Raw genomic sequence first — 26,157 nt, forward strand, 5'->3', positions numbered from 1 at the left:
CTCGAATCTTCGATAATCGCTATTGTGATCTGGTAGACCGGACAGACGCCGGAAATGCAAGCCTTCTGTTGCCCTTGATGATATTTCGTGCATTAATTCATTCTAATTCAATATAATTTTCTCTATCCTGCGAACTTATCAGTCCTCATTTAGTAAATATCTCACGCCTCCTCTATACTATTATTGCAATTCATTAACCTTTAGAATTCTTACTTAGTAGTGATGGAAGTAAACATATCGCGAGCAAATTTGAACATCGATAGACAAAATTCGAATTTTTTATAAATAAAAAGAAATGATATTTTTAAATAGAATCGAATTCAAGAATAATTGAGTAAGTTCTTTTAAGATATTGTTTAAAATTAATTTTTTCAATTAAAAGTAGAATTCTCATGTATGATCTAATCAATGTATTTTATAAAATTTTAGAAACATCATTCTCGTGTTTTTAGTGAAATTATATCGTAAACAACAAATATTATTCTTAATAAAAATTAAAATAAAAATTGTAAAGATTGTTTATTGTTTGTACATTTATATAATTTTTCAAAATTTATTGTAGGAGTTGTCCTGTATTAATTAACTTCTTTTATGTTATCATTTTTCTTTAACAATTTTCTTTAACAAATGATTATAATATTATATTTAAAAAAAATGTTAATATCTAAAGAAAGAAATATTAAATAATTTCAACGAAATAAATTATTTTGACTTTCATATTTTCATTACTACTCAATAAGAGATTCATTATAATATTGAAGTACTTATTAAGATTTTTAAAAGTGGCAATATTAATGCATATATATTATCAATATGAAATAAATCTTGTATATATATTAAACTTGATTCCATTATTATTCATCAAATTTTTTTTTTTTTTCACGAAACGAAACTCGTCGTAATAAAGGAAAAAATAGTTTAAAATATCCGCTTCTATTTTCCATTCCCTTTTTTCAATAAACAAAATTCGTCGTTTCACTCCGAGTGAAAGAAATTTTCGAGGATCCGTTCGATCGTACGATGGGGATCGAACGGAGCGGAAACGTGGCATAGCGGAGGGTTGAAAAGTCGAACGGTCGTAAAAAAAGCCGCGTAGAAGGAAGGGTGTGCGTGGCCTCGCAGCGAGAAAATTCCGCGCATCCTGCGCGTGTCTGACCTCCTGGCAGTTATTTCCCCGTCCCTTCTCCATCCCCCCCTCCATCGGTTCCACCCCCGACACCGCCCTCTTGTCTTCCTCCTTTTAGTCCTTTTTATCACGGTCGACGCGAGCCGAGATACTTTTATTTTCACGGTTGCGAGGTCGCATCCGCGTTTCGCAACGATCTACGCGGCTTAACCTATATCACCCTCTCTGTCCTTGATAAACAGTTACGATCGGCCATGAATTGCTTTCCACGCGATACTCAACAACGTCTATCGTCGCGTAAATTGGAAATTTGGCTCGGGTTTCGCCTCGGAAATTTATCCGAAATATGTCGAGACGAGAATAATTCCGTTCGCCGAGATGAATCTTTAAATGACGATAGATAAAAAATATTACTATTTTATCGATCGTTCAATGGTGAATATTTACGAGTATTTCGTGAGTTCGTTTGAAACGTCGGTCGATCGATGGTCGGTGAACCGACAAATTAGTCTCTTTTTATCTTTCGCGAGGTACGAGGTGAATAATTGATAATTATTATCGAGATGCAAGAACAAGCGTGTTATTATTATCGATATTCGATTCAATTCGGACAAGATTTTGTAAGGATTTAAATTTCGGAATAAATAACGACATCTTTTGATAAAAAAAAATACTATTTCTTTCTATGATTGTGGTTATGAAAATATGCTTTTATTCTCCCATGATTTTTACATGTTTAAATAATATTGAAATTTATTTTTATGGAAATTGTAAATGCGAAATTGTAATCGATTTATTTATATATGTTTATCTACATTACCAACTATAGAAAAACTTGTACGAAGTGTCTCACTAAAGTATTTATGAATTTATAAATGTTTGACTTATTTTAATGCTATGAAATTACTTTATCAGAATATATCTTTTAATAAAATAATAAAAATAAAATTTAAAAAATACAAAATAGAAAAAGAGCGTAAAATTAATTGATATTTTAAGTTCTTCTTTTTTTCTATATAAATTGACATTTTCCTCTTAATTAATTATATTCAGTTGTTTATTCATGTAGGACATCGAAATTCATATATTTCGGGGCTCGTCCTTCACTTCATCAATTAACTACCATGGCCATTCTCCGCTTTGAAAGCTCAAATTAACGAGATAATTTCTTCCTTCTCGAAGATTTTGTAATATTACATTTTCATATGAAAATGCAATTGTTTTAAATTCTTCTCGATTTCAAGATTCATTTAGTCCATTTTTTCAGTAATTTGCAATAATTTCACATGAACAACCGTGAGGGAACCAGAATATGTCCGCATACAATTGGTTTCCATTTCCTTGTAACGCTATTAATCGCTTTTGAACATACTGCTGCTGACATCTGCTGGTGTATCCCGTAGGAACAGAACAAATACCATTGCAGACATCCATTCTAAGAAAAAATAAAATAAAATTTAAGATATATAAAAATTTTAATAAAAAATTAAAATTTATCTTAGAAATTAATAATTTTTTTTCTATTTTTTTTTTATCAATGTTTGAATATAATCCAATGTTGATTTACCATTTGGGTAACAATAAATAGGATTAATAAACTAGAACAACGCACAAGTTTATAAACTTAATGTAAATAAAAACATAAATAACATAAATAGAAAACAAAAAACTTAATCAATTAAAAATTTAATTAACAATTAATATTTTATTGGAAAATAATTTACATTATCTACAATTTCATCAATTCTATTCACGATTCTATTTACCAGATATTATGATAAAAAAATAAACAAAAAATTAATGGTTGTTTTAAAATAAATTTCAGTTAAATTTTATGGTTTATCTATGATTATATGATTATATCTGTTTTATACTTAATTATTGATTTTGTATAAAATTTAATTTTAATTCCGACCACTACTAATGCTATAATCTTATTCTGTAACATTGCATCGGTAATGTTGAAAATGACATTAAAATGATAAAAGGAACAAAAAATAGAATAAAAAAAATACATTGAATGATAAATACTATATTCTGTACCTTATAATGGTAAAATAATCAAATTATTTTTTCAAAATATATCTATTTCAATTTTTATTTTCAAATTTCATTTTCAAATTCAAGCTCAATATTTTAAAAAATTGTGTAATTAAAATTCAAATTTTATTATATTATTATATTAATACATCAGAAAAAATTAAATATAAGGACTTACGTGCATTTTTCACTCCTTACTACCTGCGAATATTTCTGATTCATATCTTCAAGATTCACTACATACATCCAGTTTCCTTGATTATTCAGAGCTGCTCTCGGCGTGATATATTGTGTCTCGGTTGGACAAAGTGAGATCGCATCAGGATCGGATTGCCTTTTTCTACGCCTCTTACTCAATTTGCTGTATTTCAATAAGGGATTTTCATATAGTGAACGAGGTGCGAGTTTACTGTTTCGCACATACCTGAAGGATAAAGAAATATATTATATTTCTCATTCGTAATTAAAACTAAAAAATCATAAAAAAAATTGTACAATTTTAAAAAACAATATCGAAAATTCATTAAAGTTGTATACAAAAATTTTCTAATTACATATTTAGAATAGGAGTTATCTTATTGATTTTTAAAATATATCACTCATTAATTTTTTCTATAATATAACTGTTATTTAACTTTAATTTTTGAGATATAAAAATAAAATATAGAATATTTTTGATCTAAAATTTAGAATAAATTTTAATTAGATTTAAAATAGATTTAAAATAGATTTAATATTAAGATAAAATTAAAAAACAAAAGATAATACATTCAAATGAGTAAAAAATATGTATATCAAAATAAAATCAAAAAATTTAAGATTTGAAATTTATGATTCTTGTTACAAATTATTAATTTTAAAGCATAATTAAATTTATGATGATTAAATCAATAATCATTTTTATGTAAATATACATCATTTTTTTTTTACCTTACAAATTTTTATAAATCGATTTCGAAACTATTTATAGCACATTTTTATTATTTCCTTTCGCGTAATTACTCATTTAGAATATCTATTTGTTGATTTCTGTCTTTTATAACATTATAACAATTTTGTTTTTTAAAAAAATATAAATTTTGTAAGATGAAATTTGAATCTTAAAAATTCAAAAGATTATCAAAATTCTGAAAGCTATCATTCTCAAGAATGAAATCAAAAATGATAATCATTTTCAAGAATTATATATATATTTCTTCAAGTGATATAAGACTTTGCAACTAAACCTTTTTTTTGAAATAATATTTAAATAAAGAAATAGTTTTTTAAATATATATTATGTTATACAAATACTATTTTGAATATAAGTATTTTATTAAAAAATACAAGAAAATTCAAATAATAATATAAATATTTAATAAATATTTTCAAATAATATATTTCAAATTTTCAAACATTTTCTCAATTTGATATAATATATGAAACTCACGCTATTATACTATAATAAGACATACATAAATATTAAAAGCTATACACAAATTAAATATAAGATTTCCAATTTTTGTATTAAAATTTATATCTTCTATTTTCAATAATATTTGTTAAATACCTACTAAACAAAACTACTCGTGATTTAAACATTAAAATGGTATTTTAAATAATATTTTCTTATAAAAACATTTTTAGAATTGTATCTAAAACTATTTCAAATCTTTCCCAACCAACACTAGCAATTCAATATCACAATAATCACCTGTTCGTCCACCATGCTTGCGACTGTCCAAAGGCGTTCAAAGGTTGAGATTGAGTATAGAAGGGATGATCCGTGGTAACTCTTTGTCCTTCTGAATGATATTTGAAAGACTCGTCGCTGAGGAACGGATTCCCTTGAGCCGGTGTGGTGTATTTGTAACTACAAGGAATACGGATTAGTCTTCTTACCGACAAAAAACGGATAATTAATTAAATTGATTTGATTTAATTGGCGCGAAATTAGCATCGAAATTACCCATGAGTGTCGTTCAACGGAGTTCCATAAAGAAGCGTAGTTTGTTGACCGGGATACTGAGATGGCGGTAGAAACGGTAATGCAGAGTGGAACTGACCATCCCCGTGCGTTGGATAATCATAACCCGCCGGAAACGACCTTGAAAAGAAGTAATCCGTCCTTGATTCATTTCGACGAAGATGTTTTCGTGAAATTTTGATATATACAGGGTGTTCAAGTGAAAAGAAAATTTAATATGAAATGTGATAGACGTGAAGTCATTTTATTTGATCCAAGAACGATTTTGAAAAAAAAGATAGAGGTAGTCTATGATCGTTGATCTATTTTGATAGAATTTTCATGAAATTTTAGAGTATACAGGGTCTTTTCAAATGAAAAGAAAAAATTTAAGATGGAATGTGATAATGGAATATAAGATAAACTATAACAAAGGTAATGCTATCTCTATCATTTTTAAGATATTTTCAAAAAAATCTTGTAATAAAGAGAATGTTTAAAATAATAGAAAATAAAAAATTTTGGAAAATTGAGAAAATAGAATATAGTGGATATAGAATCGTTCCATTTTATGATCATCTTCATTTGGAAAATTATATGCTTTATAATTCTTTATTGAAATTAATAAATTTTTATGGATTTTTATAGAAATTTTTGTTTCAGTCTTTTAATTCCTTGTCTTACAATTTATTTGGATCAAAAAATGATTTTCAAATTTTCATTAACGTACAAAAATTAATATAGAAATCAACCAAACATAAAATTATCAAATGATACAAATATTCAGTTTTATAGAATTAGTACATCTGTAACAAGTAACTTTCATAATTATACGACTTCTAGTTTTGCAATCCATGATATTATGATATTATTTTTAAGCAAGAAAAATTCTCTACTCGTTTCATCTCGAACATCTTGTGCATAATTGGTCCAAAGTAGAATTTAATTTTCTTCTTTTATAATTTTTTTATAACTTTATATATATTTTTATAAGTTTATAAAAACTAAAAAATTTATAAGTATAACATTTTTTATTATCAGAAAAACTTGAATAACCCAGTTATTGGGCCTTGTGCAATTTTTACAAAATAAATAAAATATATTAGAAAAATTATAATAAATATAAAATACTTATAAATATGGTATGAAAAAAATTCATTAGTTTATGACATACTTGTATAATAATGTTTTTTCTTCTTACATTACAAAGTAGAAATATTATTTCCAAATCATAAATAAAAATAATGTACCTGTAAACATTGAAATTCTCTCTGGACTCGTCTCTCAATACAGAGCTGAAGTCGAAACTACATTTGTCCACAAGAAATTTAATTAACTGTCTGCAACAGAGAAAAGAAAGAAAAACTAAAGCTAAATACATAATGATAGAAAAAAAGTAAAAAGAGAGAAAGATAAGTCAATATATATGTATATACAGTTTTTCAATTATATTTTTGAAATGATCTTTGACGGATGAATGCAAATAAACATTGATATTGGCCACAATGCAAAGTTGAGTACCAATACATATTTTCTTGACCTAACTTTAATGGAATCATTTCAAAGATGAATACAAAATTGCTTATCTATTCTATGTATTATTCATGAGTTCGTGGAAACCAGGTTCCATGACCTGGTGGAAGTTTCTTCTATACTTCATAACCGTTTTCAAAACGATTTTACAGAAGTGAAACGTTAGATAATTACATTCTAGTATACTTTACGTGTGTGTCATACGATAACTTGAATTTTAAAAAAGGTAAAATTTATTTTAATTTTTGATTTTCAGAGAAAAAAAAACATTAATTTTTTCCAAAACTTTCAAAAAGCTGTAATAAAAAAAAATGAAAGAAAATATAATTTTATATAATAAAATATAGATTATACTATATATCTATGTCTAGATACAATATTTATATATTTACAATATGGAATAACATGAATATAGAAATATATATTTGTATATATATGGATATCATATGAAATTTTTATCATAAAAGTTTATTCTTTTAATATCATAATTGTAAATTTCTGATATAATTATAATCTTACATATATAGTACAATCTTATAAAATTTGATAAAAAAGAAAATATTTATAACATTATGATAAATTATATTTTGCTTGAAATTAATTTTTTTAAATTTAATAACTATTAATAATTATTTCTTGATGTTTAAATATTTATATTGAAATTATTCAAACATAATATTTTCCTATATTGTTAAAGATAGATTAGCATATCACATTACAATTACAACGTTAATATGTTTGCATCACAGAAAATGTTATTAAATGATTTATCAACTAAAATAAATATATACTACAACATATATACTCTAGTTTATTTCTACAACATTCAACTATTAATTAATTACAAGTATATTTAAACAATAAAATAAAATAAACAATAAAAAATTTTTCATACGACTATGAAAATAAAATATAAATATGTATAAATATTTTTCGTCAAAGTAAACCTATTTCTTATCTCATCAAATTTAAAAATCCTCAACTATTGGAAACAAAAGCAGAAAGATATCAAACTACGTGTGCCTAAATAATTACCACTCGTCGCGAAGCAAACAAACGGTATAAAGCAAAATCGAAATAAGGAAAAAAAGGTATGTATATGCTTGTGAATAATTATCAATTGTCATAAAGGGAATAACGAGACAGAGACGAATAGATGTTGACGGCGACCCACAAATCCCACGCAAAGAATAAACACGTGCGCGAATTTCGCGCGTGGCCAAAAGAACCATTCGAATCTTGAGAACTTTCTCCACCGGTGAAAGACGCCGGCTAGAAGATATGTCCCGATGTTTAATTCATGGTCCACGCCTAAAAGTTGTTTTCTCGCGGGCTGCATCTCGATCAGCGAGCGGCCTATACGGTGCTATACGGGCACGACCAACTTTCGAACTGATGTGATTCGTCAATGGACGACGGAAGTAGAGAGACAGGGATTGACCTCGAATCCCGAGACGACATTTTAACTCATGATCTCGATCCCACTCGTTGCGCTCCACCGGCCAATTTTCGAACTTTTCCCTTGTCGTCCATTTATCTTCGCCCGGTTGCGTTTGTCCAGGGAAAAAATCGTGAAAGATTCTGATTTTTTTTTTTTAATATTTTTTTTATAGAAACCAAAAACTCGACGATTCTTTCGAGATGGATTCTTTATTTGGCAAAATATGATGCTAATATAGGACGACACAGAATATAATAAATTAATTAAGAATTATAATGTTTGATTGTTGAAATGGGATTAAATCGTGAAAGATTCTGATTTTTTTTAATATTTTTTTTTATAGAAACCTCGATGATTCTTTCGAGATGGATTCTTGGATTCTTTATTTAATAATAAATATGATGCTAACGATATAGAACAACACAGAATATAATAAATTAATTAAGAATTATAATGTTTGATGAAATTGGATTAATAATATTACTTTTGATAACATTGTCTGAGTAAAAGAGTTGAAAAAAAATTGTACATTATAAAATTAAAATCTATGTAAAAATTATATTAGAATGTAATATTGATTACAAAAAGTTGAGAGAAAGAAGATAAAATTGGGATATGTAAGTTTTGTTTTGATTAAAGTTTTTGAATAGAAATGTTTAATAAACGAAGATTGAAGGTATAGAAATTTTGTATCAGAATTAATATTTTTTCAATTGTAAGGGTGCTAAATATAACTAGATGAATCGTTGTCGAAAGTTATTTTTTGTCATCGAGAATTGTGTTGAGAGTGAAAGTTATTCTTGAACATGTGTTAGTTGCGAAAAATACTTTCGGGATTCACAAGTTTTATTCTCGAATTTTATTATCTCCTTAAGGGCTCAAAAAAAAAAAAAAAAGAAAAATTCATAAGATTCTTAGCACTTAATATCTGAAAGTTTAAAAAGATTTTAAATAATTTGAAAATATAGATGAGACATATCAAATAGTCGATTATTAAATATATAATTAAGTCAAAGGATATAATTATAAACACTTTATATTATTTTAATTTTACTTACAGACTCAATTATCGTATTAAATTAATATATCGAGTTATTTTTAATTCAAATTACAGAATGTAAGATTAAAAATGTAAGATATATATTTATATTTCGATTAATAGAAATTTTTGACAATGCAATAAAAAAGGATAAATAAAATTTTACAGAAATGTTGAGTTACGAAAATTCGAATGCATGTTGTGAAATCTTGCCAGTAATAATAAAAGTTTAATTCACTTCACTCGATAGAAATGTATAAGAAATAGTGAATAGAAATTAAAACACTGTATAATTAAATTAGGATTGTTTTGATTTTTAGAATCGATTCTCCAGATTCCAAATTCTAAGATTAATATCTTTTTATTTGTATTTTCACTTGTTTCTTTCAATATTTTTTTTTTAATATTTTAAAGATAAGATAAATAATTATAATAAAATTACTAAATGAAGATTGATAACGACAAAGAAAATGAACTTGATAGGAACTTGATTGGCGGGATCTGAATTGGCGGGAAATAGCGAACAATGCCACATATTAACGTTTCCTGTTATGCATAGTATATTACTAGATGTCTGTACACATCAATTACACTAGTTAGACGTCAAGAACTATCAACACTCACAATCATCGTTGCTTAAATTTTCCACGTAAATTCCAATTCGCGAAGTTTTGACGTATCTAGATTTATAAGAAATATTATTCTCATTAAACGATGTTATAATATCAATCAAAAATAGTAAATGAAAAAATAATAATGAAAATGATGGAAAAAACTCCATTTATTATTGTGATATCGACAAGAGATGACGAACTTTTAAAACAGAAATCAAAATAAAGTTTTCTTTTATTTTTTTAAATAAATTCTATTTCTACTCAAATTTGAACTTATATGTATATTTCGTTTAAGAATATATTTATAAAATTTTCATGAGGACAAACCTTATTAAGATTTTCTAACCTATTTGTTTTGTATTTAGTGATGTGATTTAGCCAGTTACTCTTACTAGTTTTACGTACATTCACGTATAAATGACAAATATTTTAAAACAATTAAAGATAAAGTTATACAATATAATTAAATATATAATTCATAGTTATATTTCAAAGTATATGCGAATATGTTAAAAAATATATTTTTATGGAACAAATATTTTAGAATTTGCACATAAAAGTTTTATATGAAATTATTTCACTAGAAAAGATTTCACTAGAAATAAAAAAATAAAATAATCAAATTAATATTAGTTTTATTTAACAATATAATATCATATTATGCTTATATGGAATAAAGAATATTATTTAATATTATTATTATATTATATATATTATAATTCAACATTTAATATTTATTAATGATAGTTTTTTAAATATTTATTAATGAAAAAAATATTTAATAATTTATTAAAAATATTTTATAATTAACAAAATTTTTTTTTTTATTTTTATACTTTAAGCATTCATACTACAATTCTCATCGAAACTTATCATGCGAGAACATTTTTTATGAAAATAATCTCACGGTTAAAAATAAAGTCTATTGAAAAGTTACATCGAATAATGTTTCAATCTTCGTAAGATATGAAAACAAGCCATTTGAGAAACACGGAACTTTCTAATTTGACAATTATAGAATTTTTATAGAAAACTTGTAAATTGCTTAATGTAGTTTCAATAGAAAGTGACAAAGAAGTATCCATTTGGTTAAATACATACAATTTTACATGTTTGCTCGAATACGTTGGAAGTATTGAAGATTCCTTTCATATCGTAACAAATATCTGTTCAAGTTGGTTAACACTTACTAATGCAACTGTAAATAATTTACATTTAACATAACCAAAGTGTACAGTTACAAAGTGTATTACATCTTTGAAACTTTCTTCATTTCATAATTATGAATTTGATTTTCATAGTAAGTCCTAACATTTTTACTGTAATTAACAAATATCCTAATTATTCACTTTATATGGATATTCACGCAATTTAGTTTCTAATACATTCTTAATACATTCTCATATACATTCTTAATACATCTCTTAATACATTCTAGAAGAAACTACAAAAGACAAAAAATTGCTTTTTATGCTCAATGTAATAGAGACAAATGACTAGAACAAATTTTTATTTTAATTTTAAATTTACTAAAACTGATTGTGAAATGAAAATTCCATAATTGTTTTAAATTGGTAATAAATCATTAAATTTTATGATAATGATTTGAACTGAAGAGAAAAATTCAATAATCTATTATATTTAATAAAATTTAATGGGTAAAAAGGATAATCTAAATCTATTAATGGGTAATTATTAAATCTGTTAAGGCAATGTACTAAGTCTTTTAAAAAAATTCATGAAACAAAAATTTTTTTAATCCATTATATTAACTTTACAAAAATTCTTGGAATATATCTTTGATAGATTGAAATCAATCATCGAGGCTTTCAAAAATTCACAAAATATTAAAAATTCTCAGAATTTTATTTATTATTAGAAATTTATTAATGAAAAAGATTCGAAACGATTTTTGCTAAATTCATTTTTTCTTAAAATCTAGTTAATTCTAAGAAAAACAGTGGGAAACGAATAGCGTGAACACCTTGTATATTTATCGCGATTCTTATTATACAATAAATTAATTTATGAGAATTTGCAAGATAAGAGCACGGAAGTGAGGAGATATCGTAACAGAAATGGTATCCGGTACTGTACAGAAATCCATGACGCTGATCAGAAACATGTGGCGATTAATCTGTTCAAGTCTGAAGATGCATCTCAGGTGTAACTTGGAATTGCTTCGAGTATGAACCTCGATCTGTAACGGTCCCGATAATTATCTAATAAGATATGACCGCGTCAAGGCCATGGTCACGCTACGCTGATCAAGAAATAAAACGTATCGGTATGACGTCCGTTTTTACGTAATCGTTTGTCGCTTTCAAATCGATCTGACTTCAACGCAAATAAAAAATTATTGCAAAAATATATATGCAATATGATAAAAAATAAATGGTATACAATGCCTTTTGTTATTTGGATATTAATTTAATTTCTATTCAATTATCTGATTAAATAGCCAGTAAAATTTCTATAATTTGAAAATCTTTAACTATAGAGTATTACATTAAGTATTATATTCGACACTACAGTATATTTATTATAGCAATTGAATATTAATTATTCTAGTTCAAATATGTAATGATATGTGATATTTTTTAATAATATTTAATAATTGTATATTTAATAATATATAAAATAAAAAAGTAAACTATAAATATAAAAATATATATATATTTTTTTTAAATAAGGAAATAAAATAAAGATTTTTAAATAAAGAATTTTTATTTTTACTTTGTAATATTTATTGATAATATATGAATTAATCAGAGAATTTTTCAATAATGTTTTTTTATTAATAATGCGAATTATTATTATTATTTAATGAATGAAAGTTAAAATATTAAAATTTAAAATTATTAGAAATATTTTCTTAAAATCCAAATGATAGATTAATATCAATATTTTGTTATAATTAGAGTATTCATTTGCCTAATTCTTGGATATAAATATTAAGTATCTAACAAAGTATAGATAAAAGTGTAATACATGTACAGTGGCTATAGAAAATATTTGCACATCATTATATTTAAATATTAATATTTAATAGTAGTATTTAAATATTAATTATGATAATTACAAAAAATATACATTAAATCTCACATTAGTTTAAGTAATATTGGCATATAGATCATAAAAATTAGATAATAAAAATGTAAAATAATAATTCAAAAATAAAGATATATGCAAATATATACATATACATATTTTAACCACTATATTAGAATTTTATTATTTTTTCCATTTCAAAAAACAAAAATTTCTTTAAGTCAAAATACATGCTTTCATTTTAACTCGAATTTCACGAAATCACAATATTTAGTTTATTTTATCTTTATAATTAAAATTCAAAATAATCCGACTTGATCAATTAAGTTTACTTCTGATGTGAAGTTTTTATATTATGAAATTGCTTCTATAATTTAAAATAATTATGTGTAATAATCTACTAATAATACTAATAATCAATTATTCGATGCTTATTTTTTTTATTTTAGCTTTGAAAATATGCGAAAATATGATGCTTAGGAATTGTTTTCCTTTAAAAATAATATTTTCATTTTTTTTTTATACATAATTAGAAAAATTGTATATACGAAATCTTTATATATCAAATTTTAATTTCTTAAATTTTTTTGACTCAAAATCTTCGATAAAAGAAAGCTTAATTCGAATATTTTAATTTTTTCTTTAAATCCTCTACATATTTATTTCATGTTTAACAAAATAAAACAAGATATTTTTGTGGCATTTGAATTAAAATTAAAAAATTGAAAAAGTAACATAAAATCATATATGATAATCAATAAAATAATAAAATATATCTTGACAAATATAATTAGACAAAAATTGCTCTTTTGGACATCCATTAAAATTTTCCTATTCACCACCAATTGTTATTCACCAATTGTTTCTTCGCTGTCAAAAAATTTTTTGGCATCAAACGATCAGAATAAAAAGCGAATGACGCAAGAATATGAAAATCTCCAGGATATGTTGGATTTTAAGCAAGTTCACTATCCCGGAACTTTCCCTTCCTGAAATTTGTCTCGCCATGCACGATCAGCTGATTCACATGCAGGAATAGTAACGGCTGCGAGTAACGCCAAGAATATTAATAACAAGATGGTGAACCATATTTTTGTAAATTTCACATACACGAAACTTTTGGAAATTCAAGGAAACAATTCAATTTATTGGTGAAATTCTTTTCTCTACGCGAAACTTTTTTTTTTTTATATTTGAAAGGTTAAGTTAGGTTAGATCAAATTGGATTAGATGGATCAAATGTCAAGCGAATTATAAGTGTAAATATTATTCTTTTAAAAGTGAGTAGTTACACGATCTAAAAATAAAAAAATAAAGAAACTTGGAGAAGATTTTTTTAATAAGTCTTGTGTGTGTGTGTGTGTGTAATGGATGATCCAATTTTTCCTATTATTTCATAGTAAACAAAAGACTAAGCAAGTCCTTTGAAATGATAATACTCGTATTCACAAAGCTGTCAAGAGGTATCATTATCATGCAAATGCGATAATAGGGCTGACATCATAGATTTACTATGCAGTATCTCACGAGTATTTAAATGTTGCATATTACAACGACAACATTTTTTCACAAAAACTCATCCGGCGTTCGTTATGTCATTACTATCACTTTTTTTTTTTCCAATGCATTTCTTGAAAAATGAAAGAAATATTATCTGGAAGTAGGTTGGAGAGGAAACATAAACTTCAGTAACTAAAGAAATTTTAATATACTTCTTTCAGTCTTATCTATAGCTTGGTTTTAAAGAAATTCTTTCGAGAAATTGTTTGATGGCGAAAGACTGTCTTTTCAAATGAAAATACTAAGATTTCTCAATTTTAAAATATGATAAAATCCAGCGAATGAATGTTTATTATTTTTGAAATTTATTTTAAATCTTTTAACCCCTTAAACAATTGTGTTATGTGCATATCATTTATTTGTTGCAATAACTCAAGAATTGCAATTTACAAAATTACTTAATGTAGCAATGATCTTTTTCTTCTTTTACTTTTTGCTGATAAAATTTTATAATTGATTTTTCAAATAAATGAATGAAAAATGAAACTGATCTTTCAATTTGAAATTTTAATGTGACATTCATATTCTTATAAGAATTTAATATTAGATATTTAAACTTGTTTTCTCTCAAGTTATAATTCTTCAATGTTATGACATTGTTGCAGTAAATATACGATCACGTTACAATGATAAAATAACAGTACACAATTATAGAGACATATTATAGTGATATAGAATAAAAATATAGAAAGTATGGAGAATAATTTTACGTGAAAAAATAGAATAAAATTTTTTCATTTGAATAAATTTCGTTTTCGAGTAAATCAAATTTGAAAATTTTTTTAAATACAAATAAAATTGAATAATTTTATCCCGAATAGATAAAATAAAATAAATAATTACTATATGTAAAAATAACAAAAAAAATATAAAATGAAATTGTATCGCTTAAATCCATATTTCTGAGAAAATCGAGATTGAATATTATATAATCCAGAAATCGTATAATTGAATTTTCAAATTTAATTTTTTCGAAAACTAATTTCTAAATGAAAAAAAATTTATTCTACATATTTATTCACTGCATGTTTCAAAATAATACAATATATGAAGAATACGAAATTATAATAGCAGTATAAAAATAAAAAGTTAATAATAATAATAATAATGATATTTAAATATAATAATAGCGACGAAAAATTCTCATTATTATTTAATCTAATTTTAATGATGTATTGTAACACTGAAGGAGTTAACAATAATAATAAAATTAACATATTCGATATGCATTATTCAATGCCAATCGAAAAATATAAATTAATATTTTTTTTCCTTTAAGCAACGAACTCATATCTTACGATCTATAAGCTTTCTTTTTTTTTTTTTTTTTTTTTTTTTTTTTTTTTATTAAATCACCTTCTTACCGGGGATAATGATCGAGACTTTCACAAAACGTTTGTCCCGGTTTTGCGCAATTTGGAGTATGCCCTGGAGGTGCAGGTACAAAAGGCTCGTAACGTGGTCGTCCTGGACATCCGTACTTGGGGCAAGGCACGTCGTAAGCGTTCGCTAAGGATGCCTGTAATCAAATTGAAAATAAAATTGTATGCGCGATTAAAACAATGAAATATGCACGAAACGTTTAGTTTTTTTTGGTTAGCAAATGTATAAACAATAAATGAATATCGATTTTTCAATTATTTGATCTACGAAATTAATTTAACTCGAATTAAAATACTTTCATGCAAATATATCGTTCAAAAGTTTGAAAACAATTGATTATGCAAGAAATTATCGATATTGCAACTAGTTTAAATAAAAGAAAAATTAATAGATAAAATACTCAAAATTTATTTAGAAATAATTAAAAATAGAAATGGTTAATTTTGATGAAACAAAAATTTAAATTTGAATATTTATCTAAGATTTTGTTTCATCTTATTGTTTCAGTATATATAAAGAGTTTCAAGAATAATTAATGTAAATCATATTTTTAAAAATAATTTATATAAAATTTCTTCTTATTGTTTAAATTTTTAAGTTGTGTTCAAAAATTTACATTGATTAATATTTTTCTTCATTATTAAATAATTTCTGATTGTAATAAATAAGTTTAATATATAATTTTCAATATTTTTACTTTAAAGTCCTTATTTCCAATATTTTTGAAAATTTTTCGTTTATCATAAAAATGAATAGAATTATATAATTATTTGATCTAGAAAATTAATGAATTAACAAAAAATTGAAAAATATCATATATTAGAACAAATAAAATTCCTGGATATAATAGTTACTTAAAATATTTTTAATATTTTTTCTATTTCACATATTTGTATTGGCTTAATAAAATCGGGATTAACGTAACTCAGTCATTTGTATAAAATTTCTATAAAGATTATTAGGAGAAATCTTTTGCTTGGTTATTGCGGAATCCCAGTGAATCATGCTTCTCTGAAATGGTTCCATTAGCTTGCGGCGTTATACAGGTATGGAATGTTAATTTTACGTTCTTCTACTTTTATTAAAAATAACCGATATTAATGATCTATCTCATTTGCGTTTCTAATTGTATTGTACAAATTTAAATGTTTACACTGAAAGATAAATATGCTATTCATAAGTTTTTTCACTGGTCTACTTTTCAGCTGAAACTTCAATGCTTATATTATCTGTTCTAATCTATGAAGTGATATTTGAATATGATGTAATATGCAATATGCATTTTAAAGAATTTTCTTATGCCACTTTCAATTAACTCATGATAATCAATATCAGTTTTTTGCCGATGTACAAAAAACACTCTAAAACTTTAAATATTGTAAATTAACTTATTTTTTCGAAAACAATAGAATTATAAATATTTAATAACAAAAATAATATTTATAATAATTTTTAATTTTTTTCAAAAAAATGAAAGAAGATTAAAATAAAATCATAAATGAAAATGATAGACGGCATAATTTATTAAATTAAATTAAAAAAATATCTAATACTGGAATTGTATTATAAAAAAACATAGTGAATACAAATTTATGACTAAAAGTGATCCATTTGATTTTAACCAAACTGAATTATCAGTTTTACGATCATTCACTCATATATACAAAATCTTCTGTTTTATTTTCACTGATATATACATCCGGTATTACGAAAAGCACGAGATTGTCGCAATCTTACAAAAGATTGAATAGAGAGTCTTACGCCAGATATTACAATACACCAGAACTGAGCATTACATTTCACTTACAGCTTTCACGATACAAGGAACTATTCGTTCCACAGATCATTCCACAGTTATGTGCTACTGTATGGAACGTTTAGTAGAATGGAATGAAAAAAATCAAAATTATATGATTATTTTCCAATAATGAAAAATTAATTGTTTCTAACCTTTTAGATTTAATGTGTAAATATAGTTTCTACCAAATTAATTTTTAAGCAAAAAATTATTGGACAAAAATTTATAAAATTAATAAAAATAGCAATTTTTAACATTAAAAATGTTAATATTAAAAATATTAATTTTTACTTGAAATCATAAAAAATTTTGTCCCTATCTACATCTTATTGTAATGTTTATTTAAATGAATTACATGTTTTACAAATTTTTATATTTGTAATATACATTTGGCATTTTTTGATATTTAAATTATAACAATATTACAAACACATATAAATATAACAATAACATATACTACATCTTAATATGATATAAATCTATTATGTATTTATAAATATTTCAATGTAAATTTTTATTTATAATTATACTTATATATTACTCATTGTAATTTTCATGCTATAACAATAGAACAAGGATTAAGGCAATCTTTGATTTCGGAATAGTTTCATTCATCGGCAAACTAGAAAGTTATGTACTTGTTATCTTTACCGATTCTAACCACGTTGAATCTAAACTGCGTTCAGTCGAAATTTCGCCTCGATCTTGAAATGTATATACATATACATGTACACATTTATGCATTAAAAATGAAACAATTGACAATTTGTCTATTCTCTACGAGATTTACTATTAAGATAAAAACATACTCAATATAAAACAAAAATATATTGAATCTTCTTAATAATTTTTTAATAATAAAATCATATTTCTACTTACAATCATTATTACGGCCAAAAATAATTTCATCTTTGAGATGATAAAATACCAAATTCGGATCATCATAATAGATTCAGTTTAAAAACACTTCACCAAGTCAAAACAATTATATCACTATTCTTTGTAACTAATTTTAACCACACCGCGATACCTTTCGCGAGGGTTGATATCTTTTAAAAAAATCAAATCACATAATTATAAATATTGCGCGAGCCTCTCACGGAACCAGGTTACCGTAACACGATAAATGATTATAGCGAAGCACGTGTTGATGTATCCGCGGATGCGCTTTACAAGCTAGATGGATCGTGGAAACACTGATGTGTAATCATTGAGTCATGTGTGGCGCGACCGTTGACAGATATTGTCGACCGCGAAAAAGATATGTCTTGCCGCGAACGATTAATTTATCAAAAGAAAAAAAAAAGCAACAATTTTTCTTAAAAATAGACTACACGAGTGAATTACAAGATAATTAATTATACATAAGTAGGAATCGATGAAATCAGTGATTGAAACGAATGAAACTTTTCATTGTGCATATAAAGATTTTTAATTTAATTTATATTTAATTTATATTAAATAATATTTCGACTAAATACGATACACGGATGCAATAATTATAGTCTAATTCACACTTGAAAGATTAATTAAACTAGCACCACTATGTGACGGTATACTCGGACTATAGAGAACGAGTATGACCGTCGATACCTTAGTCACCGCCACTGACACCGTATATATGTATTCCGTGGCGTTAAGTCCAGATTCCGTCGGGGTTTGTCCTGTACGATTTTAAACGCGGCAATCTTACCTAGCAACGTGGGTAACTCGGCGTACCGATACCAATACTCGCATCCGTACCCCTTCCTCTTGCACGCATGCACGAGTTCCGACCGAGTGATGAAGTGGGGTATATACACAGGTATATACTTTCACTAGTGCCCGTGTTCCGTATCGCGCACCATTCGACCTTACACGTTGACAAAGATCGTGTCGCTAGAACGGGATCAATGAAATTGCGTAAAGAAGGTCGACTAGATAGTTAAAGGTTTTGCTTTTATTTCTTTATTATCTGTTAGAATTGATTCAATCTCTTTTTATTAACGAAGCTAAAAACAGTTTTGAATAGCAAATGTTTTTCTTGTATATAAATATGAAAAATAGTTAAACAAAAGCAGAAATCAATTATTTGAAGAAAATATTTATTTGATGACAATATTAATCTCTTTTATGTTATATTTGATTTTAATATTTGATTTAGATTATCTTTGAATAAATATGAATGTTTTCTAATAATTTTTTTAATAAATAATAATATAATTGCTATATTATAACAATATGATTTTTATATTTTGAATAATGGAAACAATTTTTTGAAGTCATGCGCATCTATGCAAAATATCTAACAGCTCCATCTGTGTGTATAATTGAGAATTTAATGTTAATTGATAACATTTTCATAAGTTTATTTATATATTTATGAAAAATATTTTTCATTAGAATTCTAATTGCTTAATTGTTTAAGAATAAAAAATTTAACCAAATCTCTTATTTATATTTACATATTTATATATTTGAAAATTCAGAGTTACAATGTAAATTTATAAATGTTAGGCATAATGAATATTAAATTTGAATAAAAAATAATAAATTTTGACAAGATTAATACAAATTAGTAATAACTAAATAATTAAAAAAATTAATCTTATCAAAAATAGTTCCAAATATGGCCACAAGATGCCAGACAAGTAATCTGAATAAATTTCATTTTTGTCTTGTTAACGTAAATTAGTATATATATAAAATACTGAAGAAAGATGCGAAAGAATTAAACATATTTCGAACATTTTTCAAAAGAATTAATTGTTATGTATATGTTTTGTTATGTGAGTTTGTTGTGTCGTTAAATTTCATGAGAAGAACCCAAATCTCTGAATTCTAAAAACTATACGCTCCTGTTACGGCATAGCGTGATCATAGCCATGGCGACTACTGCTTCATCGCGGGTAGATGAACTCGTACAAACTGTCACTCTGCATAATCCTCGGAAATTATTATTCACGGGATATGTTCTGCCCTCTGTGATATTACACACTGTGTGGATTTATAGTTGGATTTTTGTCTACGGAATTGATGAATATTATGATGCGGGTTTAGTGGGCATTGCAGCTATCGGCGTATTACAAATTTTCATATGTTTGTGTTGCCAGTGGTCAGTGCATATACACACTTTTTTTAATTGTAGCTCGGTGAGTTGACGATTGTTTATTATAAGAAAATATATTAATTTAATAATTCGCACGTGTATTGTTCAATATGTTTCGTTAACGTGGCAGCCATTCGAACCGGCCTTCTATTCCGATAAGTCACATGGTTGCTTGACGGGAAATTTTAAATTACAAAAATATAAATTATTTTAGGAAAAAAATCCATACAACGCGAAAATTGCAAAAGTAGTTCCTACTCCTAATAATGGAAGTTCAGAACTTGTCAAACTACATCATTCTGAACAACAAGAACCATGGTTTATATTTCAAAAGACCAAATATTATTGGAACTCGGATAAAAAAATTTTTCAAGGCCTTCAATTTCCAATTAATCACTCTGTTAAACATTATTGTGAATGGAAAGGATATTTAGATGAAAAAGATATTGCAGCAGCAGAGGAAAAATATGGGAAAAATAAGTAAGTATATTTCTTTAAATTATTAAAAACTATATAATTCAATTCTTTTATTTTTTATTATTTTCATATAGGTTAGATATGGTTGTACCAGAATTTAGAGAACTATTCAAAGAAAGAGCAATTGCACCATTTTTTGTTTTTCAATTATTTTGCGTAGCGTTATGGTGTTTTGATAAATATTGGTATTATAGTATATTTACATTAGTTATGCTCATTATGTTTGAATGTACACTTGTGCAACAGCAACTTCGAAATATGGCTGAAATTAGAAAAATGGGAAATAAACCATACACAATGATGGTATTAATGAATATTATGCAAATAAATGCATATCATATAAAATATATATAATAATATCATTTTTATCAAAGGTTTATAGGAACAGACGATGGCATTCCATGTTTACTGATCAGTTAATTCCTGGTGATATTGTATCTATTACACGATCTCAAAATGATAATTTAGTGCCATGTGATATGTTACTTTTAAGAGGACCTTGTGTTGTTGATGAGAGTATGCTAACAGGTGAATTAATTATGGATTAGATAGAATATTAATTTGTAACTTAATTTTGATTTTTTATATATTTTGATTACTAATGATTATTAATTTTAATATTAATGATTAATTTATTAATTTTATCATTATTGATAGGTGAATCAGTTCCTCAAATGAAGGAACCCATAGAAGAAATTGATGGGAATAGACAGTTGGATATAGAAGGTGATGATAAACTTCATGTACTTTTTGGAGGTACAAAAGTTGTACAACATACTCCACCAAGTAAAAGTGTATCTGGTCTTAAAGGTATTTTTTTACTTTAAATATAAATATAATTTAAATATAATAATTTCATACAATAAATATTATATATTTTTTATGTGGAAAACTTTCAGCTACTGATAATGGCTGTGTAGCTTATGTTTTACGTACTGGATTTTCAACATCACAGGGAAAACTTTTGAGAACAATATTATTTGGAGTTAAACGTGTTACTGCTAATAACTTGGAAACATTTGGTTTTATTTTATTCTTGCTAATTTTTGCAATTGCTGCAGCATCATATGTATGGATTAAAGGTATGTAATATCTAAAATATAAAAAACATATATTAATCTAAATGAATGTCCAAAAATATTTTTAAATTATTAATAATTCATTAATACACAGGAAGTGAAGATCCTACTAGAAATAGATATAAATTATTCTTGGAATGTACTCTTATTTTAACATCAGTTGTACCTCCAGAATTGCCTATTGAATTATCATTAGCTGTTAATACTTCATTATTGGCCTTATCAAAATTAGGTATTTAGAACATATGTGGAAATAATATTCAGTATATATATATTTTTTAATGAAAAATTATAATAAATAATTTTATTGTATAGGTGTATTTTGCACTGAACCTTTCAGAATTCCATTTGCTGGAAAAATTGAAATATGTTGTTTTGATAAAACTGGTACTTTGACTAGTGATAATTTGGTCGTCGAAGGTATAGCGGGGATTGAGTAAGAATAATCAAATAACTTTTAAATTTGATTTAATATAAGAATTTATATTAAAAAATCATTTATTATTTTAGAGGAAAACCAGATGTTATGCAACTTTCTGATGCACCTATAGAAAGTATTCAAGTACTTGCAACATGTCATTCTCTTGTACAATTAGATGATGGAATTGTTGGAGATCCTCTTGAGAAAGCTACATTAAAAGCTATTAAATGGAATCTTACAAAAAGTATTTTATTATATATTTTTATTTTATTATATTATATAAAATTTTTTTGACAAAATTCTAACAATTTTAATTTATTTTAGCTGATTCTATGATACCTAGAAAAGGACAATCACCTGTTTTAAAAATCGTACAAAGACATCACTTTTCTTCCGCATTAAAACGTATGTCAGTTGTAGCTGGATATACAACACCTGGATCTTCAGAAATTAATTACATGACCACCGTGAAAGGTGCTCCTGAAATTATTAAGAATATGGTTTGTAAAATAATAAGTTGTTTATTTTACTGTTATATATCTTAAATATTTTATTTATTTATTTATTTTTTCCAGTTATCATCTATACCAGATAATTATGATTCAACATATTTATCGCTTTCGCGTCGTGGAGCAAGAGTTTTAGCTTTAGGATATCGAAAACTTCCTGGTCCTTTATCTTCGCAAGATTTAAGAGAACTTACACGAGAAGAATTAGAAAAGAATCTCATTTTTGCTGGATTTGTAATTATAAGTTGTCCGCTTAAACCTGATTCTAAAGCTGTTATTAAAGAAATCGTGAATGCTTCACATTCGGTAAATTATATACATATAAAACTTAAATGTATATTTAAATTTTTTTATAGTATTATTACGAGTTGTTATTTTATAGGTTGTTATGATTACTGGTGATAATCCTTTAACAGCATGTCATGTCAGTCGTGAATTACATTTTACAAAAAAATCAATTACGCTTATATTGACTTCAAATAATGGAGAATGGATATGGGAAAGTGTGGATAGAAAAATAAATTTACCTTTGGAAATAAAAAATGTTTCTCGGAATAAAGAAATATGGCGAGAATATGCACTTTGTGTAACAGGAGAAGTAAGTTGTATAAAAAAAATATTTTAAATATATATTAATATGTATACTTTTTAATGTATCATTTTTAGGGTTTAACATATTTAAAAGATAATGAAAGAGAGTTACTTCGTAAATTATTACCACATATTGTAATTTTTGCAAGATGTGAACCAAAACAGAAAGAATTTATAATTGTTTCATTGCAAAATTTAGGATACACAACTTTAATGTGTGGAGATGGTACTAATGATGTTGGTGCTTTAAAACATGCTCAAGTGGGTTAGTATATAAATGTATTAAATATATATATAAATATATATATTAATATAATGATAATAAAATATATTGTATAAATATATATATATATATATATATATATATATATAACTATATTATTAATTTATTTTATTTAGGTGTTGCAATTTTATCAAGTTTACCAGAAAAAGTATCTACTGAAAAACAAGATAATATAAAAAATGAACATACCATTTCAAATTCAATAGCAAATGGGCCAAGAAATAATCCAAGAGTTTCTGCTAATACTAGAGCAAGAATACAAAAGATATTGAAAGAACTTGAAGAACAATCTGTTATAGTTAAATTAGGAGATGCATCAATTGCTGCACCTTTTACTAGCAAAATGTCGTCGATTCAATGTAGTAAGTCTTATTGTATATAATACTCTAATAACAGCATCAATATAAATCGATATTATATTAATTTTTGTTTCATTATAGTATGCCATGTTATTAAACAAGGACGATGCACTTTAGTTACCACCTTGCAAATGTTCAAAATTTTAGCACTTAATGCATTAGGACTTGCATATAGCCAATCTGTCCTTTATTTAGATGGAATAAAATTTAGTGATGCACAAGCTACATTACAGGGTATTTTACTAGCCACTTGTTTCTTATTCATATCAAGATCAAAACCATTGAAAACATTGTCTAAACAAAGACCTCTTCCAAATATTTTTAATTTATATACAATTGCTACTGTACTTCTTCAATTTGCTGTACATTTTTTTTCTCTTGTATATTTAGTTAAAGAAGCTACTTTATTATCTCCAAAGTAAGTAAAATAATAAAAAATATATTTAAAAATTATGTAAATATATATTAAATATCTAAAGAATTAATAATATTAAATTATAAATATTAATTTTTTTTTTATTTAATAAGGAGTGATAAATTAGCAGCTATATTAGCTCCAAATAATCCATATAACGAAAGTATGGCCTTGAATACAAATATTAATGATGAAGATGAACCATTTGAACCAAATTTATTAAACAGTACAGTTTACATTATTGCAATGACAATTCAAATTTCTACTTTTGCAATTAATTATCGGGTAATGTATTATACTAAATAAAACGTCATTTATAACTTTTTATGACTTTATTTCATTCTGATTTAATAATTCTATTATATAGGGTCACCCATATATGGAAAGTTTATTACAGAATAAATTTTTATTATATAGTCTTATAGGCAATGCTGCCGTTATATTGGGATTGACATGTGGATTTTTACCTGAATTAGCAACACAATTTGAAATTGTAGATTTTCCAAGCGATGTAAGTGAATATAAAGAAAATTTAGTTTAATTTTTAGTTAGAATTCATATTTGTATTATCTTATATACTAATTTATATTTTATATTTGTAGTTCCGCAGTCTTTTAATTCAAGTATTAATAGCAGACTTTATTCTTGCATATATAGTTGATAGAATCTGCTTATGGCTTTTTGGAGAAGGGAGACATCAAAAACTGTGATTAGTACACAATTTCTATATTCCACTTTTAACTCGAAAAGTGCGAAAAATTAAATATGCAAATTTGTTTTCTTATTTCACAAAGAACAAATTATCTTTGTTTATTATTATATTTATGAATTATATTACGATTCCTATATGGAATATAATGCTTTTAAAAGACTGACCAATATATAATTGAGAAGTCATTATTAAAAATTCATATTGTTGATGATTTTATATTAATAAAATCTTTGTTGCTCATTGACAAATTTAATGATAATTCTTTGTGAAATAAGAAAATTAAAAAAAAATTGAGATATATATTATATATATATAAATACACACATATGTATAAGAGTATGTGGTATGTATGTTTTAATGAGTGTAAGTATTACCATAAAAAGTGAAATAGTAAAAAAAGCATGCAATGTGAGTGTGTACAAATGATAAGTAAATAATGCATAATATCATCATTATTATATATACCATATACCGTTTGGAAACAATAAGTGTACCTTGAGAACCTGATTTATGAGAATTTATAAAACAAACTTCTCTATTGTATTAAAACATATAAAAAAAAACTGACTTTTAATATTATATAAGATGTTAATATATTAATGAATTACCGTTGAAGACTCGATTCTAGAGAGCAAAACAAAAGAAAAGTTAATATATAGAAATATCGATCTTATTTATTAAGTCATAAGTAAT

The 26,157-nt window shown here is 25.1% G+C and overlaps 2 protein-coding genes across 2 annotated transcripts; one reads left to right on the forward strand and one right to left on the reverse strand.

Annotated features, from left to right (window-relative positions):
- Nucleotides 1-1,815: 1,815 nt before the first annotated feature.
- Nucleotides 1,816-19,207, reverse strand: LOC725541 (protein spaetzle 5). Its single transcript, XM_026444398.1, has 7 exons — nucleotides 18,410-19,207; nucleotides 15,714-15,868; nucleotides 6,362-6,451; nucleotides 5,115-5,252; nucleotides 4,860-5,018; nucleotides 3,345-3,590; nucleotides 1,816-2,561 (listed from the first exon to the last, which is right to left on the reverse strand). Exons 1-7 carry the CDS (start codon nucleotides 18,473-18,475, stop codon nucleotides 2,390-2,392), a joined length of 1,026 nt encoding a protein of 341 aa, XP_026300183.1. The 5' UTR covers nucleotides 18,476-19,207; the 3' UTR covers nucleotides 1,816-2,389.
- Nucleotides 19,208-20,166: 959 nt separating this feature from the next.
- Nucleotides 20,167-26,093, forward strand: LOC412741 (manganese-transporting ATPase 13A1). Its single transcript, XM_396194.7, has 18 exons — nucleotides 20,167-20,661; nucleotides 20,833-21,098; nucleotides 21,170-21,398; nucleotides 21,470-21,623; nucleotides 21,753-21,905; nucleotides 21,995-22,177; nucleotides 22,269-22,406; nucleotides 22,490-22,610; nucleotides 22,685-22,839; nucleotides 22,920-23,095; nucleotides 23,171-23,410; nucleotides 23,487-23,702; nucleotides 23,771-23,960; nucleotides 24,095-24,340; nucleotides 24,419-24,755; nucleotides 24,866-25,037; nucleotides 25,120-25,263; nucleotides 25,355-26,093. The coding sequence occupies exons 1-18, from the start codon at nucleotides 20,395-20,397 to the stop codon at nucleotides 25,460-25,462; spliced, it is 3,495 nt and encodes a 1,164-aa protein (XP_396194.3). The 5' UTR covers nucleotides 20,167-20,394; the 3' UTR covers nucleotides 25,463-26,093.
- Nucleotides 26,094-26,157: the final 64 nt, after the last annotated feature.

Source organism: Apis mellifera, linkage group LG12 (assembly GCF_003254395.2).
Source record: "Apis mellifera strain DH4 linkage group LG12, Amel_HAv3.1, whole genome shotgun sequence".
NCBI lineage: Eukaryota > Metazoa > Arthropoda > Insecta > Hymenoptera > Apidae > Apis > Apis mellifera.